Genomic DNA, 22,435 nt, shown 5'->3' with positions numbered 1-22,435 from the left:
ATGGAATTGTTCCTTGGAGCCAGGTGCTAATATGTAGCTGAGCGCTGCTGCTTGAACTCTTGCTGGGTTGTGATTTAATAAATATAAATTAATACAAGCGGTGCAGTTAAGTGACGTATAGCTTGTTCATTTTGTCAGCAGTTACGTGGAGCGATTGATAATAGTAATTTCTACTCATAGCTATAAATCCATTGGCTATTAATTGAGATACTATCGATTAATGATTAATTCATCAACCGTGCTCTGAACTTTATTGATACACAATAATTGTATACTGACATTTAATTACAGTCAAGTTATTAATTGATTGGTGATATTAATACTAATTAAAAATAACAACAACAATAATAAAATAAAATAATAAAATAAAATAAATTTAAAAAATAAATAATAATAAATAATAATAATAAATAATTATAATTATAAAAATAAAAAATTGTAATAATAATTAATATTAAAAATATAGATAAATAAATAAATAAATGAAAATTAAATTTAAAATAAAATAATATAAAATAATTAGTGACGAAATAAATAGTAGGCGCATTTTACTAGTGCACAGAGCAGCTCATGGCGCCCAAGAGGAAGCGCACGGGTGCAGTACCAGCACACACTGCAGATGGCAACCGACGTAATAATAAACCCAAACCCATTTCGCGGTTCCTCAATGCCTTCAGATCATTCTTTGTTGACTATGAACAGCACTTTCTCCTAGCTATTCTTTAGTTCTATTTGCCTTGTGTTTCTTACTTCCTTGTTTCGCAAACCAGTGGCCAGCCTTTAAACTACCCAGGTGCAGGCCCAAGCCCTCAGACAGGAACGGCGCCTGTGCAAACTAGGTCTCAGGTTTGCTCGGTGACTTTCAGAAACGCATCGGGGCGCCTGCGTGGAGGCTGCCGGCCCGTATCAATAGCCTGGTTGCTTCCAGTTCTTCTAGTTCTTTGCAGAATAGGCAGCCCAGGGTCCAGCTTCCAGAATCAGGCACCTCATCAGCCGGTGATGATGAGTCAGAATGGCTTACGCCCTTTCTGGAGAGGCCGCCGCTCTTAGCATCTGGCAGTTAGCCCGTATGTCGGGAAGAAGCCATCAGAGGTGTATCACACTGGAAAGCTGGACCTTAGAAAGGATTTAAAACGTAAGGTGTGCTGGTAATTCAATAAAGGGCAATGCCAAAGGCAGTCTTTTAAGTACCCGCACGAGTGTGTGAGATGTGCTAGGGCTCACCCAGCCATGGCGTGTTACTATGGGAAGCGGCCCTTTCAGGGAGGTCAGGGCTTCCACCACTCTAGTTCCAGATGAGCCCCCGCAGCAGGGAACCATCGTTAAAGTCCTTCTGGGTCTAGCATTTTCTCCAGTTTAGCTTTCTCCTCTCCTCAACCTCTTGTCTATCCATCCAGACAGAAGTGCAGCATCCTATCTTTGGAAGGGTTTCTCAGAGGGTTTCAGAATCCCGGTAGTGGCTCCTTAACCGCGAAGGACTCTCCTTATCAGAAGTCAGTAAGGGAAAGGACATTCGCCTCACCCCACGGGTAGCTAGCCCCACCCCTGGGTGCACACCACGTGTGCCACTCCGGGTGCCAGAGCAGCTAGCTCCGCCTCTGGAGTCACACTATGGCATACAGCTAATTGGGATGAACCCAACAGGGCCGCGATAATTAGGCAACCAAATGTATCATCCCATAACACCTCATACAGGAATTATTTTTTCCTGGGGAACCTGCCTTTTCCGCCCAGATCAACTACAAGAGCAAGACCACAGCTTTAACAAAATGACAGCCCAAGCAGGAAGACACATGGGAGCAATGGTACTGCTTTGAAGTGTTCCAGATCCATTTCCTGTTCTCCCAATGAGCAGGGCAGCTGTGGACAAAATTGCAAAGAAGTACAATACTGATTTAGTCCTTAGTCCTAGAATCTAGTAAGCCTTTAAGCCCAACAGTCGGAATCGCATAATTTCAATGCTTTAACCATATTAGGGAACATGTATAGTTAGTAAACAAATTGCTAGTTTTGTGAGAAATAACACTTCACTGAAGTGGATAATGCTTTGGCCAAGAGCTCACCTTTGGGAATCTTCTAGAACATGTTGCATATGTATCAGTTCTGTCTAGCTACAGTGAAACTGAAACCTGACATTTACAGTATCAGATAGAATTGTTCTGGAATGTCCTGGCTGTGTCTGTTGTACAACAGTTTTGGAAATCTGTAGGAGAGTATCCCACCAATCTCTTGTCATACTAACAATCTTGTTATCAACTAACAATCAAAAATGCTAAAATTTTAGCTACATTGGCAACAGGATGTTGGCTAGAAGCAACTGGTTTTCTGAAGCTAAAACGTACAATTTTGTTCTAGGAGTTACTTGATCACAATATAGAACTATTTGTTTATTCCTTATGAGTTTTACACATGATGAAAACGTATACTCAAGCAGATATTCTTATAATCACTGTACTATACTATGATACAGTGCATAATGAACATCCACATTCAGTTAGTCTGTGTGTCTCACGTACTTGGGCATAGAGCTGGACACAGTTGCCCAATCATCCCGCTTACCTAAGGAGAAGATTGACACCCTTAAGGAAATAATTCATACTACCCTTGCACTAACAAAAATCACCCTCAGACAGATACAATCCCTGTTAGGTCATTTCAATTTTGCTTGTAGAGTAGTTTTCCCCGCCTAGCCAGGCTTTCAGTGGGTCTCAAGCACCCACACCACAGGTTCCGTCTTCCAAAGACAGGTAAGGCCGACCTAGAGGTTTGGGTGACATTTTTGGAACACTACAATGGAATATCCCTATGGCAGGATGTTCTTAACTTGTCCTCAGATTTTCAGGTCCATTCAGATGCGGCAGGGTCCCTGGGCTTTGGCTTGTATTTCAGGGTCCGATGGGGCGCGCAACGTTGGCCAACGGGGTGGCAGGGCAAGGGCATCACGCGGGATCTCACTTTTCTCGAGTTTTTTTTTTTTTTTTCCAATAGTAGTGGCCGTGCATATCTGGACGGAGGAGTTTCGAAATCGCCGGGTGTGCTTCAGAACCGACAACCTGGCAGTGGTGAACATACTGGCGAGACAGTCATCCCGATCTGCAAGGGTCTCCTCCCTTCTGCGATGTCTTGCTTCCGGTCGCTGGCACCTGGAGCACAGCTGTTGCCCAAACCCTTTCCGGAGCACCTGTGGAACGTTGGAGACACAAAGTGATTAAGGGAGTATTAGCATCTGTCGCACCCTCCACTCTCAGGTCTTACAAGAGGGCCTGGTGCGATTTCTTGGGCTTCAGGTCTGGGACATCTGGGCTTTCGCCTAACGTGCCGCCCACCACTGACTACGTTCTGCAATACCTTTCACACCTCGATGACTTAGGACGTGCGCCTAAAACCTTAAAATACATGCCATTAGCTGCCATTAGCTTCTTCGCTAGGGCCACGTTCTCCTCCGATCCATGCAGTGACTTCCTGATCCGCAGAGCTATCGAGGGCTGGGGCAGGTTACGCGGGATCTCACCTTTCTTGAGTTCTTTCCTATAGTGGTGGCCGTTCACATCTGGACGGAAGAGTTTCGAGATCACCGCGTGTGCTTCAGGACCGACAACCTGGCGGTGGTGAACATTCTAGCCAGGCAGTCTTCTCGGTCTGAGTGGGTCTCCTCCCTTCTGCGGGCGTTCGTCCTCCGGTGCCTTGAGTACAACATAATATTCTCAGCCAAATTCTTACCCGGAGCCAATAATGACATAGCCGATGCCTTGTCTCGATTTCAGATACCTCGCTTCCGGTCGCTTGCACCTGGAGCACAACTGTTGCCCGAACCCTTTCCGGAGTACCTGTGGAACGTTGGAGACGCAAAGTGATACAGGGAGTATTAGCGTCCGTGGCACCTTCCACTCTCAGGTCCTACAAGAAGGCCTGGTGTGATTTCCTTGGTTTCAGGTCTGGGTTATCTGGGCTCTCACATAACGTACCTCCTACCACTGACGATGTCTTGCAGTACCTTTCCCATCTCGATGATCTGGGACGTGCTCCTAAACCTTAAAGATTCACGTAGCCGCCATCAGCTTCTTTTCAAAAGCTACATTTGCTCATGACCCGTGTAGTGACTTCTCGATCCGTAGAGCCATTGAGGGTTGGGGCAGGTTGCAACCTCCCAGGGCCGAGAGCCGTAAGCCGATTTCTTACGGATTGTTATCTCAGATACGCATAAAACTCAGGTCAATTTGCTGGTCCAGGTTCGAGGCACGTCTCTTTTCCGCAGCATACGCTATCGCCTTTTTTTTGGCACGCTCAGAGTTGGTGAGGTGGTGTTTGAAGTTGGTGCACGAGGTTCAACACACGGCCTCCTGTGCGAGGACGTGCAGTTGTCCGAAACTACCGTGACAGTGCGTATACGTCAGTCCAAGACTGATCAGGCGGGTAAGGGTGTCCTAGTTAAGCTCACGGTGTTGGCACAGCAGGGCCCATGCCCAGTAAAGGACACTAAGAGGTACCTCTACCTCAGACCGCCCGGCCCGGGTCCGTTTCTGGACCACGAAGATGGGTCACCCTTGTTGAGGCACCAATTCACCAGAGTGCTTCGCAAGGCTATTGAGGCTCGTGGTCTATCCTCCCAGGAGTACGCTGCGCACTCCTTTAGAATTGGCGCCGCAACCACGGCTGCGCACCTGGGGTTACCGGCGGACAGGATCAAAGAGATGGGCCGGTGGAAATCCAATGCTTATAAGTCTTATATTCGCTAGTATGCGACTTGCCGCTTTACCCTACTTACCCGCCTTTTCTTTCTGTCTTTTACCCCCAGTTATGCTCAGAAGAAGCGTGTGGATTTGCGGCCACAGTATAGTTCATTGGGCCCGCGTACGAGCGGTGAGCTGCAGTCTTGCATCCAATCTTGGCCTTCCACATGGTGTTTGAGTTTCCTGGTTTTCGAGAAGAGGCATGCGTTGGGAGGAGCTGATGCCATTGCTGTGGGAGAAAGTAGCCAAGTTCGGCCCTCCCGACATCCTTGTGATTCATTTGGGGGAGAATGACCTTGCTAACAGAAGGAGTGTGGACTTGTTGTGGAGCATAAAACGAGACTTGAATGCATTTGCAGCCTTGTGTCCCAGAACGACGGTGTTCTGGTCCTCCTTCCTGAAAAGAACTGTTTGGCGCAGTGCGCAAAGCTGTATGGCCATTGAAAAACCAGGAAACTCGTAAACCGGGCGGTAGCCCGTTGAGTGCGCTTTATGTATGGCCAAGTCATTTATCATGACCGTATCCGGATCGGCGACCAAGCTTTATACCGGAATGACGGTGTCCACCTATCAGATTTGGGGAACGACATTTAGTTAGCTAGTGTCATCAAAAGTATCTGGGATTGGTTGCAGCTTTGAGGGTATTGGCGGCGAGCCTTTGGCTCGGGTGGCGGTTAGGCATTGGAATAATGTGTTGTGTGTCGAAGTGCTAGGTGTGGCCATCGCCTATGCCTTCAATTTTTAGGGGTATTCCGTTAAAGGAATCTGGCGGTCGTGTATTCTGTCCGATGCCTGCTTGGCGGGAGGCCATGGCACGACCCTCGGTGACAGCAGGGGTGAGCCTATAGTTGGATTAGCATCAACAGGCTCCACCTACTGGTGAATAAACCCACTTGTTTCGATCCAATGCCTAAGCCAATACCTTTTCATTGCTGTAATCAATAAAGTTGTGGCCTTTTCTAGCCCATCAACCTTATATCACTTGTCCTTGTGTCTTCATTTCACTTCGCGGGGGTCGGGTCCTCGAACCACAAAGACTCTCCTCCCTGAAAGAGAGGGGAGTGGTTGTGGGCGGGAGCCCGAGCACCGCCCAGCAGGGGGCGTTGCCCCCTGCCTCCAGCTCACCTGGCTGGCACTCACGCCCCCCCGATGGCCACCCAACCAGGTGCCGTGGAGGGGGCGTGTTCAGCAGCCTTTTGCTGCAGTGCCAGCCTCTCCCTGGCCTCATTCTTCATCACCGTCCCATCGCAAGTCACCCACCCTCCACTCCCTTTTAGTTAGGGCTTAGGTCATTGGCCTTGCTATGGACCTTAGGTTGGTCGCCCTGGTTGCCCGGGGGGCCTGGTAGGAGTTTTTCCATTTGGCATTAGGCTTTTTGGTTTTTTCGCCTACCTCGTAGCAATCGTCACAACTTTTGTGGTATTGGTGGGTAGGTTAGGCATTGGAATAATGTGTTGTGTGTCGAAGTGCTAGGTGTGGCCATCGCCTATGCCTTCAATTTTTAGGGGTATTCCGTTAAAGGAATCTGGCGGTCGTGTATTCTGTCCGATGCCTGCTTGGCGGGAGGCCATGGCACGACCCTCGGTGACAGCAGGGGTGAGCCTATAGTTGGATTAGCATCAACAGGCTCCACCTACTGGTGAATAAACCCACTTGTTTCGATCCAATGCCTAAGCCAATACCTTTTCATTGCTGTAATCAATAAAGTTGTGGCCTTTTCTAGCCCATCAACCTTATATCACTTGTCCTTGTGTCTTCATTTCACTTCGCGGGGGTCAGGTCCTCGAACCACAATTATAGGATAGAAAACAGAGGAAGATGGAAATGAATTGCTGAAACAATTAATAGAAGTGGAATACAAAAAGGGAGGTGTGAGGAGGTCGCTGAAATAAGTGAATGAAAGATAAGATATTGAAATTGTTTGGTGTGTTTTAAATTGTTTTTATTTTTATTTAGTTTTGTTAGTTTAATTCTGTGACTCACAAAGCCTGCTCCCTTTTAAGGTGGAACGGAAATATCCTAACAGGCTGGACTATATTTTGGGGGAGGAAAAGAAAGAATGAATTCCTATGCCCCACAAATAACCCAGAGATGCATTTTAAATAAAAGCACACATTCTACTCATGTAAAAACACCAGGCAGGCCCCACAAATAACCCAGAGATGCCTTTTCAATAAAAGGACATATTCTACTCATGTAAAAACACGCTGATTTCCAGACCATCCACGGGCCGGATTGATAAGGCGATTGGGCTGGATCCGGCCCCTGGGCCTTAGTTTGCCTACCCATGTTACAGACCAATGGCCTGACTTCCTATAATACAGCTTCCTCTTTAAATCAGGCCCATGAGGACTAGAATCTTACTTTATAAACAAGGTAAGGAGTGTAGCTCAGTGGCAGAGCATTTACCACATCGGCTCAATCCCTGATGGCATCTCCAGGTGGGGCTGGGAGAGAGAGACCCCTCTGCCTGAAACTCTGCAGAGCTGCTGCCAGTCAGTGTAGACAATACTGAGCTAGATGGAGCAACGGCAGCATCCTCTGCTCCTGCACTCACTCTGCCTCATAGATGGGCTAGCTCTATAATTGTACAAACTTCCCCAGCTATGATTAAATGGGCACAAGACATTGGTCATGACATTATGTTTGCTGACTGGGAACAGTTATGGATCACCGGTATAAAGTTTACGGCATGTAATGCCTTAAGAGAGAATATTATGAAAATGATCTATAGGTGGTACATGACCCCAGTCAAGCTTGCAAAAATCTATCATACGCCCAATAATAAATGCTGGAAATGTAAGGAAACTGAAGGTACCTTCTATCACCTTTGGTGGACGTGCCCAAGGATTAAGGCCTTCTGGGAAATGATCTATAACGAAATCAAGAAAGTACTTAAGTGTACTTTTCATAAGAAACCAGAGGCCTTCCTCCTGGGCATGGTAGGCCAATTGGTGTCAAGGAAAGATAGGACGTTCTTTATGTATGCTACAACAGCAGCAAGAGTTCTTTTAGCAAAGTATTGGAAGACACAAGAACTACCCACGCTGGAAGAGTGGCAGACGAAGGTGATAGACTATATGGGACTGGCTGAGATGACTGGCAGAATCCGTGACCAAGGGAAAGAGACGGTGGAAGAAGATTGGAAGAAATTTAAAATTTATCTTAAGAACTGTTGTAAAATTAATGAGTGTTAAAATGTTATGGGTAATGTAAAACAGAATTGCAGTGACAAATAATTGGGTAAGAGAAAAAGGATTAAAGAAAGTGAATTATAAGTAATTGAAATTAGGAGTTGCTGGGAAAATTTAAAACAGGGATGCAGAAAAGGGAGGTATGGGGAAGTCGTTGAAACAAGGTTTAAGAAAAAGAGGATATGAAATTATACGTGTTTGTATGTTTGTTTGTTTGTGTACTGTTAGTTGTGTTGTGTTTTGATATATGTTGGAAAATCAATAAAAATTTATATATATAAAAAAAAACTTCCCCAACCATCCGATTTGATATAAAGATCCTGGTTTTTCGCATGTGGAGGGTCAGAATTCCTTTTTTTTTTAAAATTCTTTTTATTAAGTTCTTTTTAAAAAAAAACAAAAACATACAAAGTGAAGGAACAAAAACATACAAACGAACAACAAAGAAAAAGAAAAAAAAAAGACAAAGCAGCCCATAAAAAAAAGAAAACAAACGGAAAACAAACCAACATCAATTTATAACATAACATTGATTGACTTCCCTCCATCTCGGTTTTGGGCTATATAACCACAATACCTTTCTGCGGTATCTTTTTGCAACCTCTATCTATACATCGCAGGCTTTATGTTACACCTACTGTGATTTTAATATTTCCTAAATTTGCTTCTATGTATGTTATGAATTTGTTCCAATCGTTAATAAATTTTACACTTTCTTGATGCCTGATTTTTTGTGTCATCTTTGCTAATTCTATATATTCGAATAACTTAATTTGCCATTCTCTAACAGTTGGGATATTAGGGGTTTTCCAATTTTGCGCTAGCAATATCCTGGCGGCTACCGTTGCGTATTGGAACATTATTTGGTCTTCTTTCTTGATCTCCTCTCCGACCATTCCTAGGAGGAAGGCTTCGGGTTTTTTGGGGAAAGTATATTTCAATTTTTTTTTTAATTCATCATAAATAAGTCCCCAAAACCTTTTCACTTCTTCACAAGCCCACCACATGTGGTGGAAATCACCCTCTTTTGTTTTGCATTTCCAGCATGTTTTGTCCCCGGTCTTATACATTTTTTCCAATTTCACAGGGGTGATGTACCATCGGTACATCATTTTTTCCATATTTTCTCGGAGTCCAACACATGCTGTGAACTTCATATCCTTGTTCCAAAGTTTCACCCACCTATCGTAATCTAGGTTGTATCCAAGATCTATGGCCCATTTGACCATAACTTCCTTTATCTCTTCATCCTTAGTATCCCAATCTAGTAATTGATTATACATTTTGGATTACCTTCTAGTATTTCCACCTGGTATCTGGACTTTTTCTCATTCATCCCTATTTTTTTATGTTCGTTCCATAAGGCATTAATTTGGTGAAATTGTAGCCAACCCGTTAATTTATCCTTTAAATCTTCATATGTTCTGATTTTCCATCCTTTATCTGATCTTACCAGGAGATCTTCATAGGTCCATCTTTGACTTTCCATGTTTAATTTTTTGATTGTTAGAATATCAATTGGTGATAGCCACCAGGGGGTGTCTTTTTCTATAAGTCTTTTATTTCTGTCCCATACCTCAAGCAACGCTCCTCTGATGATATGGTTAGAGAAGCCTTTGTGTACCCTCTCTTTATTGTGCCATAGATATGCGTGCCAACCGAATCTGGTGTTAAATCCCTCTAAATCTAACAAATCTGTGTTTTTCAAAACGATCCATTCTTTGATCCAACACAAGCACGAGGCCTCATAGTATAGTTTCAAGTTCGGGACGGCAAACCCTCCTCTATCTCTTCAATCTGTAAGTAGTTTAAATTTAATTCTTGCTCTTTTGCCCTGCCAAATAAATCTGGAAAGGGTTTTCTGCCAATCTTTAAACATTGTCGTACCTCTAATCACCGGGATGTTCTGAAATAAAAACAGCAGTCTTGGAAGAATACTCATCTTAATTGCGGCCATTCTTCCAGACCAGGAGAGTTTTATCCTACTCCAGGTATCTAAGTCTTTTTTAATCTCTCTCCAGGTCCTGATATAGTTATCTTCTACTAGGTTTATGTTTTTCGTGGAGACCCAAATACCCAGATATTTCACCTTTTTCACCACCTTGATTCCTGTTTGCAACTCTAACTGGGTTCTTAAATCTTCAGCTAAGTTCTTTGTCAACATCTTGGTTTTAACTTTATTTAGCTTAAAACCGGACAGTTTTCCAAATTCTTCTAGTAGCTCTAGAACTTTACCAATACCTTTTACTGGATCTTCTAACGATATTACCAAATCATCGGCGTAGGCCTTTAATTTATATTCTTTTGCTCCAATTCTGATTCCTCTTATTTCTGAAGTTTTCCTTATTTTATTTGTAATTACTTCCAGCACCATAATAAATAAGAGAGGGGACAGAGGCCACCCCTGTCTTGTACCCTTCGAAATCACAAACAAATTAGTTAAATTATTGTTAATAATTAGTTTAGCCCTTTGGCTTGAATAGATTACTTTTATTCCTTCCATGAAAGGCCCCTCTATCCCTACCCTCTCCATACATTTTAATAGAAACCGCCAGGATACATTGTCAAAAGCCTTTTTGGCATCGATGAAAATTAGTGCCGCGGGAATATCATTCTTAAATTCCAAATATTCAATAATATTTATTATGTGCCTTACGTTGTCTTTTAATTGCCTATTAGGGAGGAATCCGGCTTGATCTTTATGAATGGATTTTATTAAGTATTTCTTAAGTCTGTTCGCCATTATTTCTGCGAAGATTTTGTAGTCGTTATTAAGTAGTGATATCGGTCTATAATTTCTTATGTCCAATTTGTCAGAGTCTAATTTAGGTATTAACGTGATGTGTGCCTCTTTCCAGGAATCAGGTATCCTCCCTCCTTGTAGAATATTATTCATTACTTCGCATAGTACCGGGGCCAGATACTCCTCTAAAGCTTTGTAGTACTTTTGTGACAGACCATCTGGACCTGGTGCTTTCCCTGGTTTCATCTTCTTAATTGCCTCCTTGATCTCATCTGCTGTTATTAATTTATTTAATTGGGTTTTTTCTTCATCCGTCAAGTGTTCTCCTCCGTTTCTTTCCAGATATTTTTCTATTTCTACTATGTCCTCATCTTCCTTTTTATACAGGTTTTCATAGAATTGAAGGAACTTTTCCTTTATTTCATTGGGATCTTCTAATACTTGCTCTTCTGTTTTAATTTTGTTGATCACATTTTGTTTTTTCCTTTTTCTTAGTTGCCACGCCAGTAGTCTCCCCGTTTTATTTGCGGATTCAAAATATTTTTGCTTCATTGATTTGATTCTCCATTCTACTTCTTGACTTATTAATGTTGAATATTGTGTTTGCAGCATTTTAGAGATTTGTTTAGTCCTTTCATCCCTGGGATTTATTATTAATTTTTTCTCACAATCTCTTAATTGATTAATAATTTCTTCTTTCTTTAGTTCTCTTAGTTTCCTTCTATAATTATTTTGTTGAATTAAGAATCCTCTTAAAACCGCCTTGCTGGCGTCCCAAACTATATCAATTTTTGTTTCTTTATTTAAATTTAAGTCGAAGTAATCTTTCAGGGTACTTTTAGCCTTCTCAATCGTCTCATCATTTTCGAATAAGTATTCATTCATTCTCCACCTATATGGCTCAGATGATTTACATTTTATTTCCAAAACAATTGGGTTGTGATCAGAAAGGGTTCTGGGTTGTATTTCGCATTTCGTTGTTCTTGTAGATAATTCTCTTGAAACCCATATCTGATCAATTCTGCCCCAGCTCTGGTGTGGTTCTGAGAAATGTGTGAATTGTTTCGTTATTGGGTTTTTATGCCTCCAAATATCAATCAGATCTAGATTTTCCTCAAGGTTATTAAATGATTTTGGAAGTTTCCCTTGGTTCGATTTCCTCTTTTTTTCACTTCTGTCTAATTCTGGTATTGGTACTCCATTCAGATCTCCGAGCAGAATTAATTTATGATTTTCTAATTCTAACAATACTTGTTCCAGTTTTTTAAAAAACTCTGCTTTGTTTGTATTAGGGGCATAAACGGTTACCACATTAAATTTTTCACCTTGGTGGTTAATTTGAACTCCCAAAATTCTTCCCTCATCATCTTTGCAAATTAATACAGGTTCCCATTTCTCCTTAACGTAAATCACCAATCCTCTTTTTTTATTTACATCTGAATTAATAAATTCAACTCCCAACTTTTTATTTATCAATATATGTTTGTGTTTTTTGGCCACATGTGTCTCTTGACAACAAATCACATCATAGTTTTTATTCCTCAAAACTTTCTCTATTTTATTCCTTTTAGATTTTTCATTTAGACCGTTTACATTCCAGGACAAAAAAATCAAAGACATTATTAAAATTAATTTCTATTTGTTCAATTTGAATTTTCAAACTTGTGTTTTGGAGCTTCCGTTCCTGGTATATTCTTCCTCTTCTGCTTCTTCACCTCCCACAGCACCTTCTTCTTCTACTACTTCTTCTTCGTCTTCTTTCTTGTCCCGTACCCCTCTCTTCTCTTTCTTTCCTTTTTACTCGTTTTTGCTTCCCTCTCTATCTCTTAGCCTGTCCTCAACCTTACCAAGCTCTTTCTCATACCTTCTCAAGAATTTTTCCACCTCTTGAGAGTCTGTCAACTTAAATCTTTTGTCTTTAAAAAAGAAGGCAATCCCTTCAGGGAACTCCCATCTGTATTGTATGGCATTTCTCCTCAAAACGCCTACTATTTGTCTATATCCTTCCCTTTTACGCAGAAGTCTAATTGGTATTTCTTTGAAAATAATAATTGGTCTGCCATCAATTATTATTTTTTTTTTGATAACTCGTTTTTAATATTAAGTTCTTCATCTCGATTGAATTGAAGATTACTAGACAGTCCCCAAGAGGTTTTTTTAACTTATTTTGCTGGGATCTCATTCTTATTCTAAAGGCATTCTCTATCGTATATGCCACCTCTTCTTCTTTCAGTTCCAGCCATTTAGTTAGCTCCTTAATCATTTTCTCTTTTATATTCTTCACTTCTTCTCCTACTCCTCTGAATTTTAAATGAAGTTGTTTCTGTCACATTTCTGTCATCGCTAAGTTATCCCATATTTGCTCCTGCATTTTATTCACCTCTCTCATTTCTTCCTTTATTTTTTCTGTCTCCTTTTTCTGTTCTCTCATCTCTTTTTGAATTTTTTTATTGGTTTCTTCAAATGTTTTTGATTTGGCTGATAAGTCTTGAATTTTAATGGAAAGCTCACCTACTGCTCCTTCTACCTTTCTGTCTATCATCTCCTGCACTTCTCCTAATTTATTTTCCATGTGTATTTCACTTTGTTTAAATTCCTCCTTAATTTTTAACCATAAAAAATCTAGATCTTTAATTTCTTCTTGTCGGGATGTCTTCCTTTCAGCTGGAGTCCCCCCCCCCCGCCTTTTTCCCGTTTTCCCCCAACATTATATACTTATTTTCACACTTTGTGAGCCCTTTAAGGGAGAGATTTAGTTGTAAAATACAATCTCTTTCTTCTTCTTTTTCCCCGGAAATTTCCTTTTTTTTTTTTAAGCTCAGAAAACCCTTGTATAGAGATTGTTAAGTTATACTCCTCAACCACATCCAAAAATATCTAGAATCTTATAGAATGTCTCAATCCAATATCTGGGCTGTATCTGCAGGTATGACTTCTAAACCTAATTTGCTACACTTTCAAATTACTCATCAATCCTTTTTATACCAGAAAACAAATAACCTCATTAGGTGAGCCCTTTAAGTTCTCCCTTCCACTCCTTCAATCCCCAAATAAATTCAAAACATTTCTTCTGATTAGTTACTTTGGATATCTTGCTATGTTCAATCAAATAATCCTGTCTCACAAAAAATAATAATAATAATAATAATAATTCCAAAGGCAGTAAGGATATAAACCCAATCGTAAAGAAGATTAACCCAACAGTAAAATATATCGAACTAGTGAGGATATTGACCCAACAGTAGAGATTTCCTCTTCAGTATAGAGTAGTTAGCTGGGCTAAATCAAGTCAACAGTCTTTTTAAAATACGCAGAAGAAGATTCAAAAGTGTTTCCCAAAATATTTCACAAAAGTTAATCCGACCAGGCCAGCGTAGCCCTAGACTCTTCAGCCACTTGGCGGCCTAATCCAGCATGGATAACATATAGAAAGGTAATGCAGTCCGATCCACTTGACATTCATAAAGACGAAAAGAGAAAGTCACCCCTTATTCTGCAGCTTTCTTGTTTGTTTAAATTGTTGTAAAAATGTCCAACACAATCCAAAGGAGTAGGTGGTAAGTGTCTGTCCAACATAAATTTGAGTAAGTCTATTACGTTCAGAATCAGCTCTGGCTGGTTAGAAACACAGCCCCCCTATAATATGGGTGGGGGGTCTAGTGCTCAAATTTACTTTCAAGTTCTATTCCAGCACTAGAGGGGTTACAGGGCTAGTCGCTACAAGCAGCCGAAAAAGAAACTAGTACCACACAGCAGAGTGAAAGGAGAGAAAGGAAAAATACCAGAAAGAAAAAACGTGGGGGATTATAAATCTCCTTAGAGTAACTTTACGTTCCCCACTATATTTTAGCTCACTGTGTTCAAATTTCCAAAGCGTCTGTTATAAAATTCCTTTTGTCTTTTCCCTACTGTCTCTTTATATTCCGTCCTTTCAGCGCCACTCGCAATAAACTCTTGCAGCCTCTTTTTATCCTCCCCCAAGCCGCTGAGTTGGGTTAATTATTGGAAACTATGTCCCACAAGAAGAGAAACAAAGTATGCGGGGGGGGGGGGTAGAGTACAAATTCAAGCAGGCATCTTCTTTGCTACTTTGTGTTTAGTAATTAGTTTGCCTTGACAAAGTTGCCATGGACGTTCTGTACTCACTCAGTCAGGCAGGCAGCTACTTCCTTTTTTTATATATCTGCGATTCTGTAACCCGCGCCATTTTCTGTCCTCAACCGGATGAATTCCTTGCCAAAATCTTAAGACACCCAGGGTTCTCCTCGCTTAATCTCCAATTTTTAAAGATGTTTTAAATCACAACACGCAGGAGAATCCGTTTTTATCTTTGTGGAGGTTCGCCGCCTTTCTCAGCAGAAGCTAGAGGCGTCACAACACGGAGTCGGTGCTCTCCCATTTTGCGCTCACGGTCTCATCATCCCGAGTTTCTTCCGTAAAAAAACCCCCGAAAAGACGGCAGAACCGCTCCCACGCTGCCTATCCCCCAAGGGTCTCCCCCCTGGGATTTTTGGGGGGCGCAGTGCCTTTGCGACTCCCCCAAGCCTCGGCGTTGCTCAGAAAACCCTTACAAGGGCTTTCTGCGCTTCCTCACTGTCCGCGACCCAAACCGGAAGCCTGGAGGGTCAGAATTCCAACGTTTTCAGGCACAGAACCCACCTTTAAGCCAAGCACATCCAGTGCAACATAAAAATATTTTGTGTGTGTGTGCGTGTGTGCTTTACAGTACTAGTACATAAAACCATATAGTGCAAAACCATATTAAAAAGTTTTAATAATAATAATAATAATAATAATAATAATAATAATAATAATAATAATTTATTTATACCCCGCCCATCTGGCTGGGCCTCCCCAGCCACTCTGGGCAGCTTCCAAAAAAACATTAAAATACTGCAATACATCAAACACTAAAAGCTTCCCTAAACAGGTGCTGGACCTCAGTGTCTCGGCAGAACGATGGGGGTGGAGACGCTCCTTCAGATATACTGGACCGAGGCCATTTAGGGCTTTAAAGGTCAGCACCAACGCTTTGAATTGTGCTCGGAAACGTACTGGGAGCCAATGTAGGTCTTTCAAGACCGGTGTTATGTGGTCTTGGCGGCAGCTCCCCGTCACCAGTCTGGCTGCCGCGTTCTGGATTAGTTGTAGTTTCCAGGTCACCTTCAAAGGTAGCCCCACGTAGAGCGCATTGCAGTAGTCCAAGCGGGAGATAACCAGAGCATGCACCACTCTGGCGAGGCAGTCCGCAGGCAGATAGGGTCTTAGCCTGCGTACCAGATGGAGCTGGTAAACAGCTGCCCTGGACACGGATTTGACCTGCGCCTCCATGGACAGCTGTGAGTCCAAAATGACTCCCACGCTGCACACCTGGTCCTTCAGGGGCACAGTTACCCCATTCAGGACCAGGGAATCCTCCACAGCTGCCCGCCTCCTGTCCCCCAAAAACAGTACTTCTGTCTTGTCAGGATTCAATCTCAATCTGTTAGCTGCCATCCATCATCCTCCAACCTCCTCCAGACACTCACATAGGATCTTCACCGCCTTCACTAGTTCTGATTTGAAAGAGAGGTAGAGCTGGGTATCATCTGCATACTGATGAACACCCAGCCCAAACCCCCTGATTATCTCTCCCAGCGGCTGCATGTAGATGTTGAAAAGCATGGGGGAGAGGACAGAACCCTGAGGCACCCCACAAGTGAGAGCCCAGGGGTCTGAACACTCATCCCCCACCACCACTTTCTGAACACGGCCCAGGAGGAAGGAGTGGAACCACTGTATGACAGTGCCCCCAGCTCCCAGCCCCTCAAAACGGTCCAGAAGGATGTTATGGTCGATGGTATCAAAGGCCGCTGAGAGATCCAGCAGAACTAGGAAACAGCTCTCACCTTTGTCCCTAGCCTGCCGGAGATCATCAACCAGTGCGACCAAGACAGTTTCCGTCCCATGATGAGGCCTGAATCCCGACTGGAAGGGATCCAAATAGTCCGCTTCTTCCAGGCGTGCCTGGAGTTGTTCAGCAACCACTCACTCAATCACCTTGCCCAAGAATGGAAGATTTGAGACTGGGCAATAGTTGGCCATACTGGCCGGGTCTAAAGATGCTTTTTTAAGAAGCGGTTTAATAACCGCCTCTTTCAGCGGGTCTGGGAAGGCTCCCTCACGGAGAGAAGCATTCACCACCCCACGAAGCCCATCGCCCAGCCCTTCCCGGCTAGCTTTTATTAGCCAGGATGGGCAAGGATCAAGGAGACAGGTGGTTGGTTTCACTCTTCCAAGCAGCCTGTCCACATCCTCGGAGGTAACAGATTGGAATTGATCCCACACAACTTGACTAGACAGGACTCTAGCACTCTCCCGCCCCGGCCCTGCTCCCATGGTGGCGTCTACCTCTTCCCGAATCTGAGCGACTTTATCTGCAAAAAACTTTGCAAAATCATTGCAGGACATCATGTGGCCCGTACTGGGCCCCGATGTAGCAGGTGGTTCCGCTAAATTGCGAACCACCTGAAAAAGTCTCCTGCTGCTGTTTTCTGCAGATGCAATAGAGGCAGTGAAGAAAGTCTTCTTCGCTGTCGCTACCACCACTTGGTAGGCTCGACATTGAGCTCTAACCCGTGTCCGGTCAGCTTCAGAATGAGTTATCCGCTACCGGCGCTCTAGCCGTCTCAACGATTGTTTCATTGCCCTCAGATCCGTGGAAAACCACGGGGCTGTCTGGGCTCCATGCAATCGGAGAGGGCGCTTCGGAGCCAAACAGTCAATAGCCCCGGTTAACTCCACATTCCAGCGGACCACCAGGGAATCAGCTGAAAGGCCATCAACATGGGATAAAGCATCCCCTACCACTCTCTGGAAACCATTTGGATCCATTAACTGGCGGGGGCAGACCATCCGAATCCAGAAATCAGCTAACTATTGTGGGAAGATGCATTAGACCTGGAGTGGAAAAGTTTTCAGCAGGTGTTTAGAAGTCGGCACAGGTGGTGCCTGCTGGCTTGCTAGTGGCAGAGAGTTCCACAGGATAAGGTCACAGGATAGAGTTCTGATTCTTGTTGCTGTCAGGTGAGCCTGAGTTGGGGAACGACCCTACAATGCTCCTGCAGGTGATCTCAGTAACTGAGCTGGGAAAGAAGGGTTCAGGTGATCCCTGAGGCAGCCTGGACCTAAGTTGTTCAGGGATTTGTAAATCAATGCAAGGACTAAACATGGCTTAGCAGGGGTTGGGCAGCTGGTACAGATATTTTTAACAAGGGTGTCTCTTGTCGTCAGCCAGATGTCCCCATCAGCAGCCTGGTCACTGCATTCTGCACCCACCAGTGCTTCCAAACCAGGTGCAAAGGGCAGCCCCATTTGCTGAACATTGCAGTAGTCCAACCTCAAACTCACCACTGCATGGACTACAGTGGCCAGGCTACAAGTGTCTGGCACTGCTGCTGCGGCCCACCTTAGAAATAAGGCCCACAAATTAGCCATCTGTGCCCAGGAGTTGCCTGTTATCCCTTAGCTTGTTAGGTATAATTGTATAATTGCACACTGAAATGGAGAATGCCTGTATGTATGCTGCTAAGGTATCTGAAGAAGTGTGCATGCACACAAAAGCTTATACCCAGAACAAACTTAGTTGGTCTCTCAGGTGCTACTGGACAATTTTTTAAATTTTTTAAATTTATTTTGACTGCATCAGACCAACACAGATACCTACCTGAATCTAGTATGTTGCTAAGGTTTTAACATTGGAAAATCCCATTGTATACTAAGTTAGAAAGAGCTCTCTCTAAGCATCTAGCTGAGTCAATAATTAACTGTTCATATTCTCTGCTAGCCTTCACGGGGGAGTTTAACCTTAGATGATGCAGTTAATGTATTCAATTGCAAATTCACCATTTTGGAGGGAGCTGGCTTGTTTTTTTTTGTTCCCAAACGCAGTGAGAGGAGGATGTGATAAGATGTACCTCCAGGAGCTGCACAGAGACACAGTGTGGATTTTTGCTCTGGTCATAATTTAAGAAGAGCCTATCCTTGATGCAAATGCATTATACAACTTTCTGGAAGTATTGCTGATTGTTTTGTACCTGTTTAAAGCTTTGAATTATATTTATGGATCTGGGCATAATTTTTTTCCAAAAGGAGTCAGTTTTTATGCATCCAATTGCTTCATTCTGTGCAATATTAATAATGGCAATATAGCTGCCACCAAAATCACGCCGGAGGCTGCCACCCTCTCCAAACGTTTGGCCCCTCACCTGACTTGTAGAAATGGAAGTAGAAGCTCCTGCTGTCCACGGCCACCGAAACCGGCCCAATCGTTGCCACAGCCTGCTCCAGGGCCACCTCGCTCCCCACTGGGACCACACAACGGATGTGCAGTTGGCCGTGCAGTCCTGCGAGTTGTAACTGCACACGGATCCATCCTGCAGAGAAGCGACAATCACCTGGAGGTGGTTGCAGAGCAGGGCGAGTGAGGAAAGTGGCTTGGGCAGATTCCCCAGGGCTGCATTTGCAGCTCCAAAGAGCCAGGGCTCAGTGCGCCTGGCTGTTAATCAGAAGGCTGGTGGTTCAAGCCAACCCACATAGGGCTGTGGGCAGGATTCTTGCATTGCAGGTGTTGGACTAGTGGACCCTCCCAACTATACAATTCTATGAATGACAGAAACTCGGTTTGGAAACTGAACTCCACAAAAAAGGGGAAACATTTCAATCTGCCCTCCTCAGAGGAAGGGCTGTAGTGCAGACTTTGCAAGGTTATGAATGATCAACGAGAAGCGGACTTTACTGAGCAGTTTGCTGCTTCCAAACTAGGTGTAGAATTTGGTGTGGGCTTATGCATTTCCTTCCTGCACTAGTCCCAGTGGTGTAACCTGTTTTGACAGCGCCCAGCGCAAGGCAAAGATTGCACCCCCTAATCTCCTTGTGGGTGTCGTGCAGGGGGCAACAGGTGGACTTCTCTGCACCCCTGAGGGGACCACTCCTCACAAGGTCGCCTGCCGGTCACCACACTCGCCCTTTCAGCTCAGTGAGCTCCCAGTGGGAGCAGCGGTGGTGCTCCTTGGCAGGCTTGGCAGCACCCCTTTAAAGCCCTAAACAGCCTCAGTCCAGTATACCTGAAGGAACATCTCCACCCCCATCTTTCTACCCGGACACTGAGGTCTAGCGCCGAGGGCCTTCTGGCAGTTCCCTCCCTGAGAGGAGCCAAGTTACAGGGAACCAGGCAGAGGGCCTTCTCGGTAGTGGCGCCCTCCCTGTGGAACGCCCTCCCACCAGATGTCAAAGAGAAGAACAACTACCAGACTTTTAGAAGACATCTGAAGGCAGCCCTGTTTAGGGAAGCTTTTAATGTTTAACAGACCACTGTATTTTAATACTATGTTGGAAGCTGCCCAGAGTGGCTGGGGAAACCCAGTCAGATGGGCAGGGTATAAATAATAAATTTTTTATTTTTATTATTATTATTATTATTATTATTATTATTATTATTATCATTTATTATCCCAGCAGCACTGGAGCTGCAGCTACAGCAGGCCGAGGAGGAGGGTGGCGGAGAGCAGCTGAGGCTCCTGGCATAGTCCTTCCCCAGGTGCCACTCCTTGGATGTGCAGCACGAGGGTGGGTGCCAGCCGTCCAGAGAGGAGCACACTGAAGGCGCCTGCCTGATGTCAATCAGCAGGGAGTTCCAAAGTGCTGCCACACTAAAAGATTGATTTCTTGTTAGATGGAACAGAGGTCTAGCAAAAGGCTCCCTTCTCTCCCTAATTTACTAATTGTGTTTTCCACCTTCTGTGAAGGGCATGTTAAGTATTATTATTATTATTATTATTATTATTATTATTATTATTATTATTATTATTATTGTCAGGGGCTCGGGAGCAGGAGCACAGGGGAGAGAGGAAATGGAGAGCGAAGGGGAAGAATCCGAGGGCAGCGTAGGGGAGTATGACAGTGACCCGAGAGATTCCATGAGCTTCTCCAGCGAATCAGAAGATTCCCAGAAGGGGGCGCCGATGGTCAGGGCAAGGGGGGTCCCAGGGGGGACGCACCAGAAACAAGGAGCAAGCGGGGAACCCCAAAGCAGCAGCGGGGGATCAGGACCAGTTTCCCCACCAGAGCGTAGTGGGGGGGAAGAGTCACATGTGTCAGGGCCAGCGTCTCCTCCAGCGGGGAGAGAAGATGAGTCAGGGCTGACCACGCCTCCATCGGAGAGTGGGGGAACGGAGGGGAGGTCAGTTGCAGCTAGCCTCCCCGAAGGGGGAAGCAGTGACAGCAGCAGTGAAACGGTCAGGAGGAAAGTTGCTGGCTGGGCGCGCGCGCCAAGTTCAAATGTACAGGCGCGGGGGACAGCAGGAGACCCGGATTGGGAACCAGCTCCTAAAGCCCGCCGGAGGGAGGGGGAAGGCTCAGGGGATTCAGCGTCAGAAGAGTCTAGAAAGGGCGAGACCCCGACGGACAGGCGGAACCAGAGGCGGAAAGAACAGAGGAAGAGGTGGAGCAAGGCTAGAGTCTTAAACTGGTGTCTGGGGGGAGGAGATTCAGACAGAGCATCAGCGGTCTAAAGTTTGAGACGTAGAGCTGCACGCTGCGGCTCTGGAAGTGAAACTGAACTTCAATAAAGACTTTCGTACTTAACAACGAAGCGGCGTTGGTCCTTTGTGAGCTGGGACCTCGGGCAGCTCTGACAATTATTATTATTATTATTAGTTTAATTAACATTGAAATAGAAAATAACTCTGTATATGCTTGTATGTGTGCTGCTGAAAATTGGAAAATCCCATTGGGCTATAATAAAGCAAAGCAGATCCTTCTGAGCATCATGAATGGGTCTGCACATGGTGTATGCTCAGAAGTGGAGGGAAGATACCAACAAAGGAGGAATGGCAGACAAAGTTAATAGAATATATAGAAATGGCAAGATTGACAAATAGAATAAGGGTCAGGATAAAAAAAAGTATTTGAAGATGGTTGGAAATGTTTTATAGATTATTTGGAAACATATTGAAAGCATGTCAAAAAGTTAACAGTAAAAGCAGTAAGAAATATTGAGATAGAAAGTTGAGAAAAAATAAGATATGGGGGAAACTAGAATATGTAGTGGAAAATAAAGTTTCATGTGTAAAAATGGAAATGATAAACAAAAATAGAAAAAATAAAATAAATGGGTTGATAATCAATTTAGGATGTTCTCTGCTCTCTCATATTGTGTTTAACTTTAGATCATGTGAGAGGGTTATTCAATTGCAAACCGCCATTTTGAAGGGAGTTGCCTTTGAGTGTTTCTCTGGAAGCCACAGAGAACAAAGGCTGTGATAATGAGGTCTCTCCTGGAGAGAAAACAGCTGCGGACTAATGGAAGCTGTGGGGAGAGACAGACCTCTGATTTTTGGTCCAAACAAAGAACTCACAGAACTTTCTTCAAAACAGAACACCAAACAATCAGTGTTACATCCAGATAGTTGTATAATATCATGTGCACATCCAGCATAGGTTCAGCTTCTTATAAAAACGAAATTTGGAGTAATTGAAGAAAGTTCTGTGAGGAAAGCTTTTGAGTCTGGACAATATATGGGTCTGGACAATTATTTTTCCAAGAGGAGTCAGTTTTTATTCATCCTATTGCTTCAAGCTGCAAAATATTAATATATGCAATAGGGCAGACTATAAATTAGAATTGAGAATAAATTAGAAGTAATGTGAAGGTGGCAAAGGTCTGTGCTTGACCACACAATTGTGCACATGTGTGTGGCCCAGATCAGCGAGGCATGTGCACTGATTCC

General features: G+C 43.9%; 1 protein-coding gene and 1 long non-coding RNA gene across 2 annotated transcripts in view; one reads left to right on the top strand and one right to left on the bottom strand.

Annotated features, from left to right (window-relative positions):
* Positions 1-22,435, bottom strand: part of LOC310753766 (cathepsin L2-like) — a 73,604-nt gene that overhangs the window by 18,286 nt on the left and 32,883 nt on the right. The window contains 4 exon segments of the mRNA XM_083595108.1: positions 3,073-3,181; positions 3,349-3,550; positions 18,914-19,012; positions 19,015-19,081. Coding sequence (XP_083451234.1) covers positions 3,073-3,181; positions 3,349-3,550; positions 18,914-19,012; positions 19,015-19,081 — 477 coding nt within the window.
* On the top strand, positions 3,504-6,466 carry LOC310753872. The gene is made up of 2 exons (XR_014543476.1): positions 3,504-3,667; positions 3,765-6,466. It is a non-coding gene; the product is annotated as an uncharacterized lncRNA (long non-coding RNA).

This window comes from Podarcis filfolensis (genome assembly GCF_964270895.1).
Source record: "Podarcis filfolensis genome assembly, chromosome: W".
Taxonomy (NCBI): domain Eukaryota; kingdom Metazoa; phylum Chordata; class Lepidosauria; order Squamata; family Lacertidae; genus Podarcis; species Podarcis filfolensis.
Note: the sequence above shows the minus strand (reverse complement) of the source record. Positions and strands in the feature narration are given on the sequence as shown.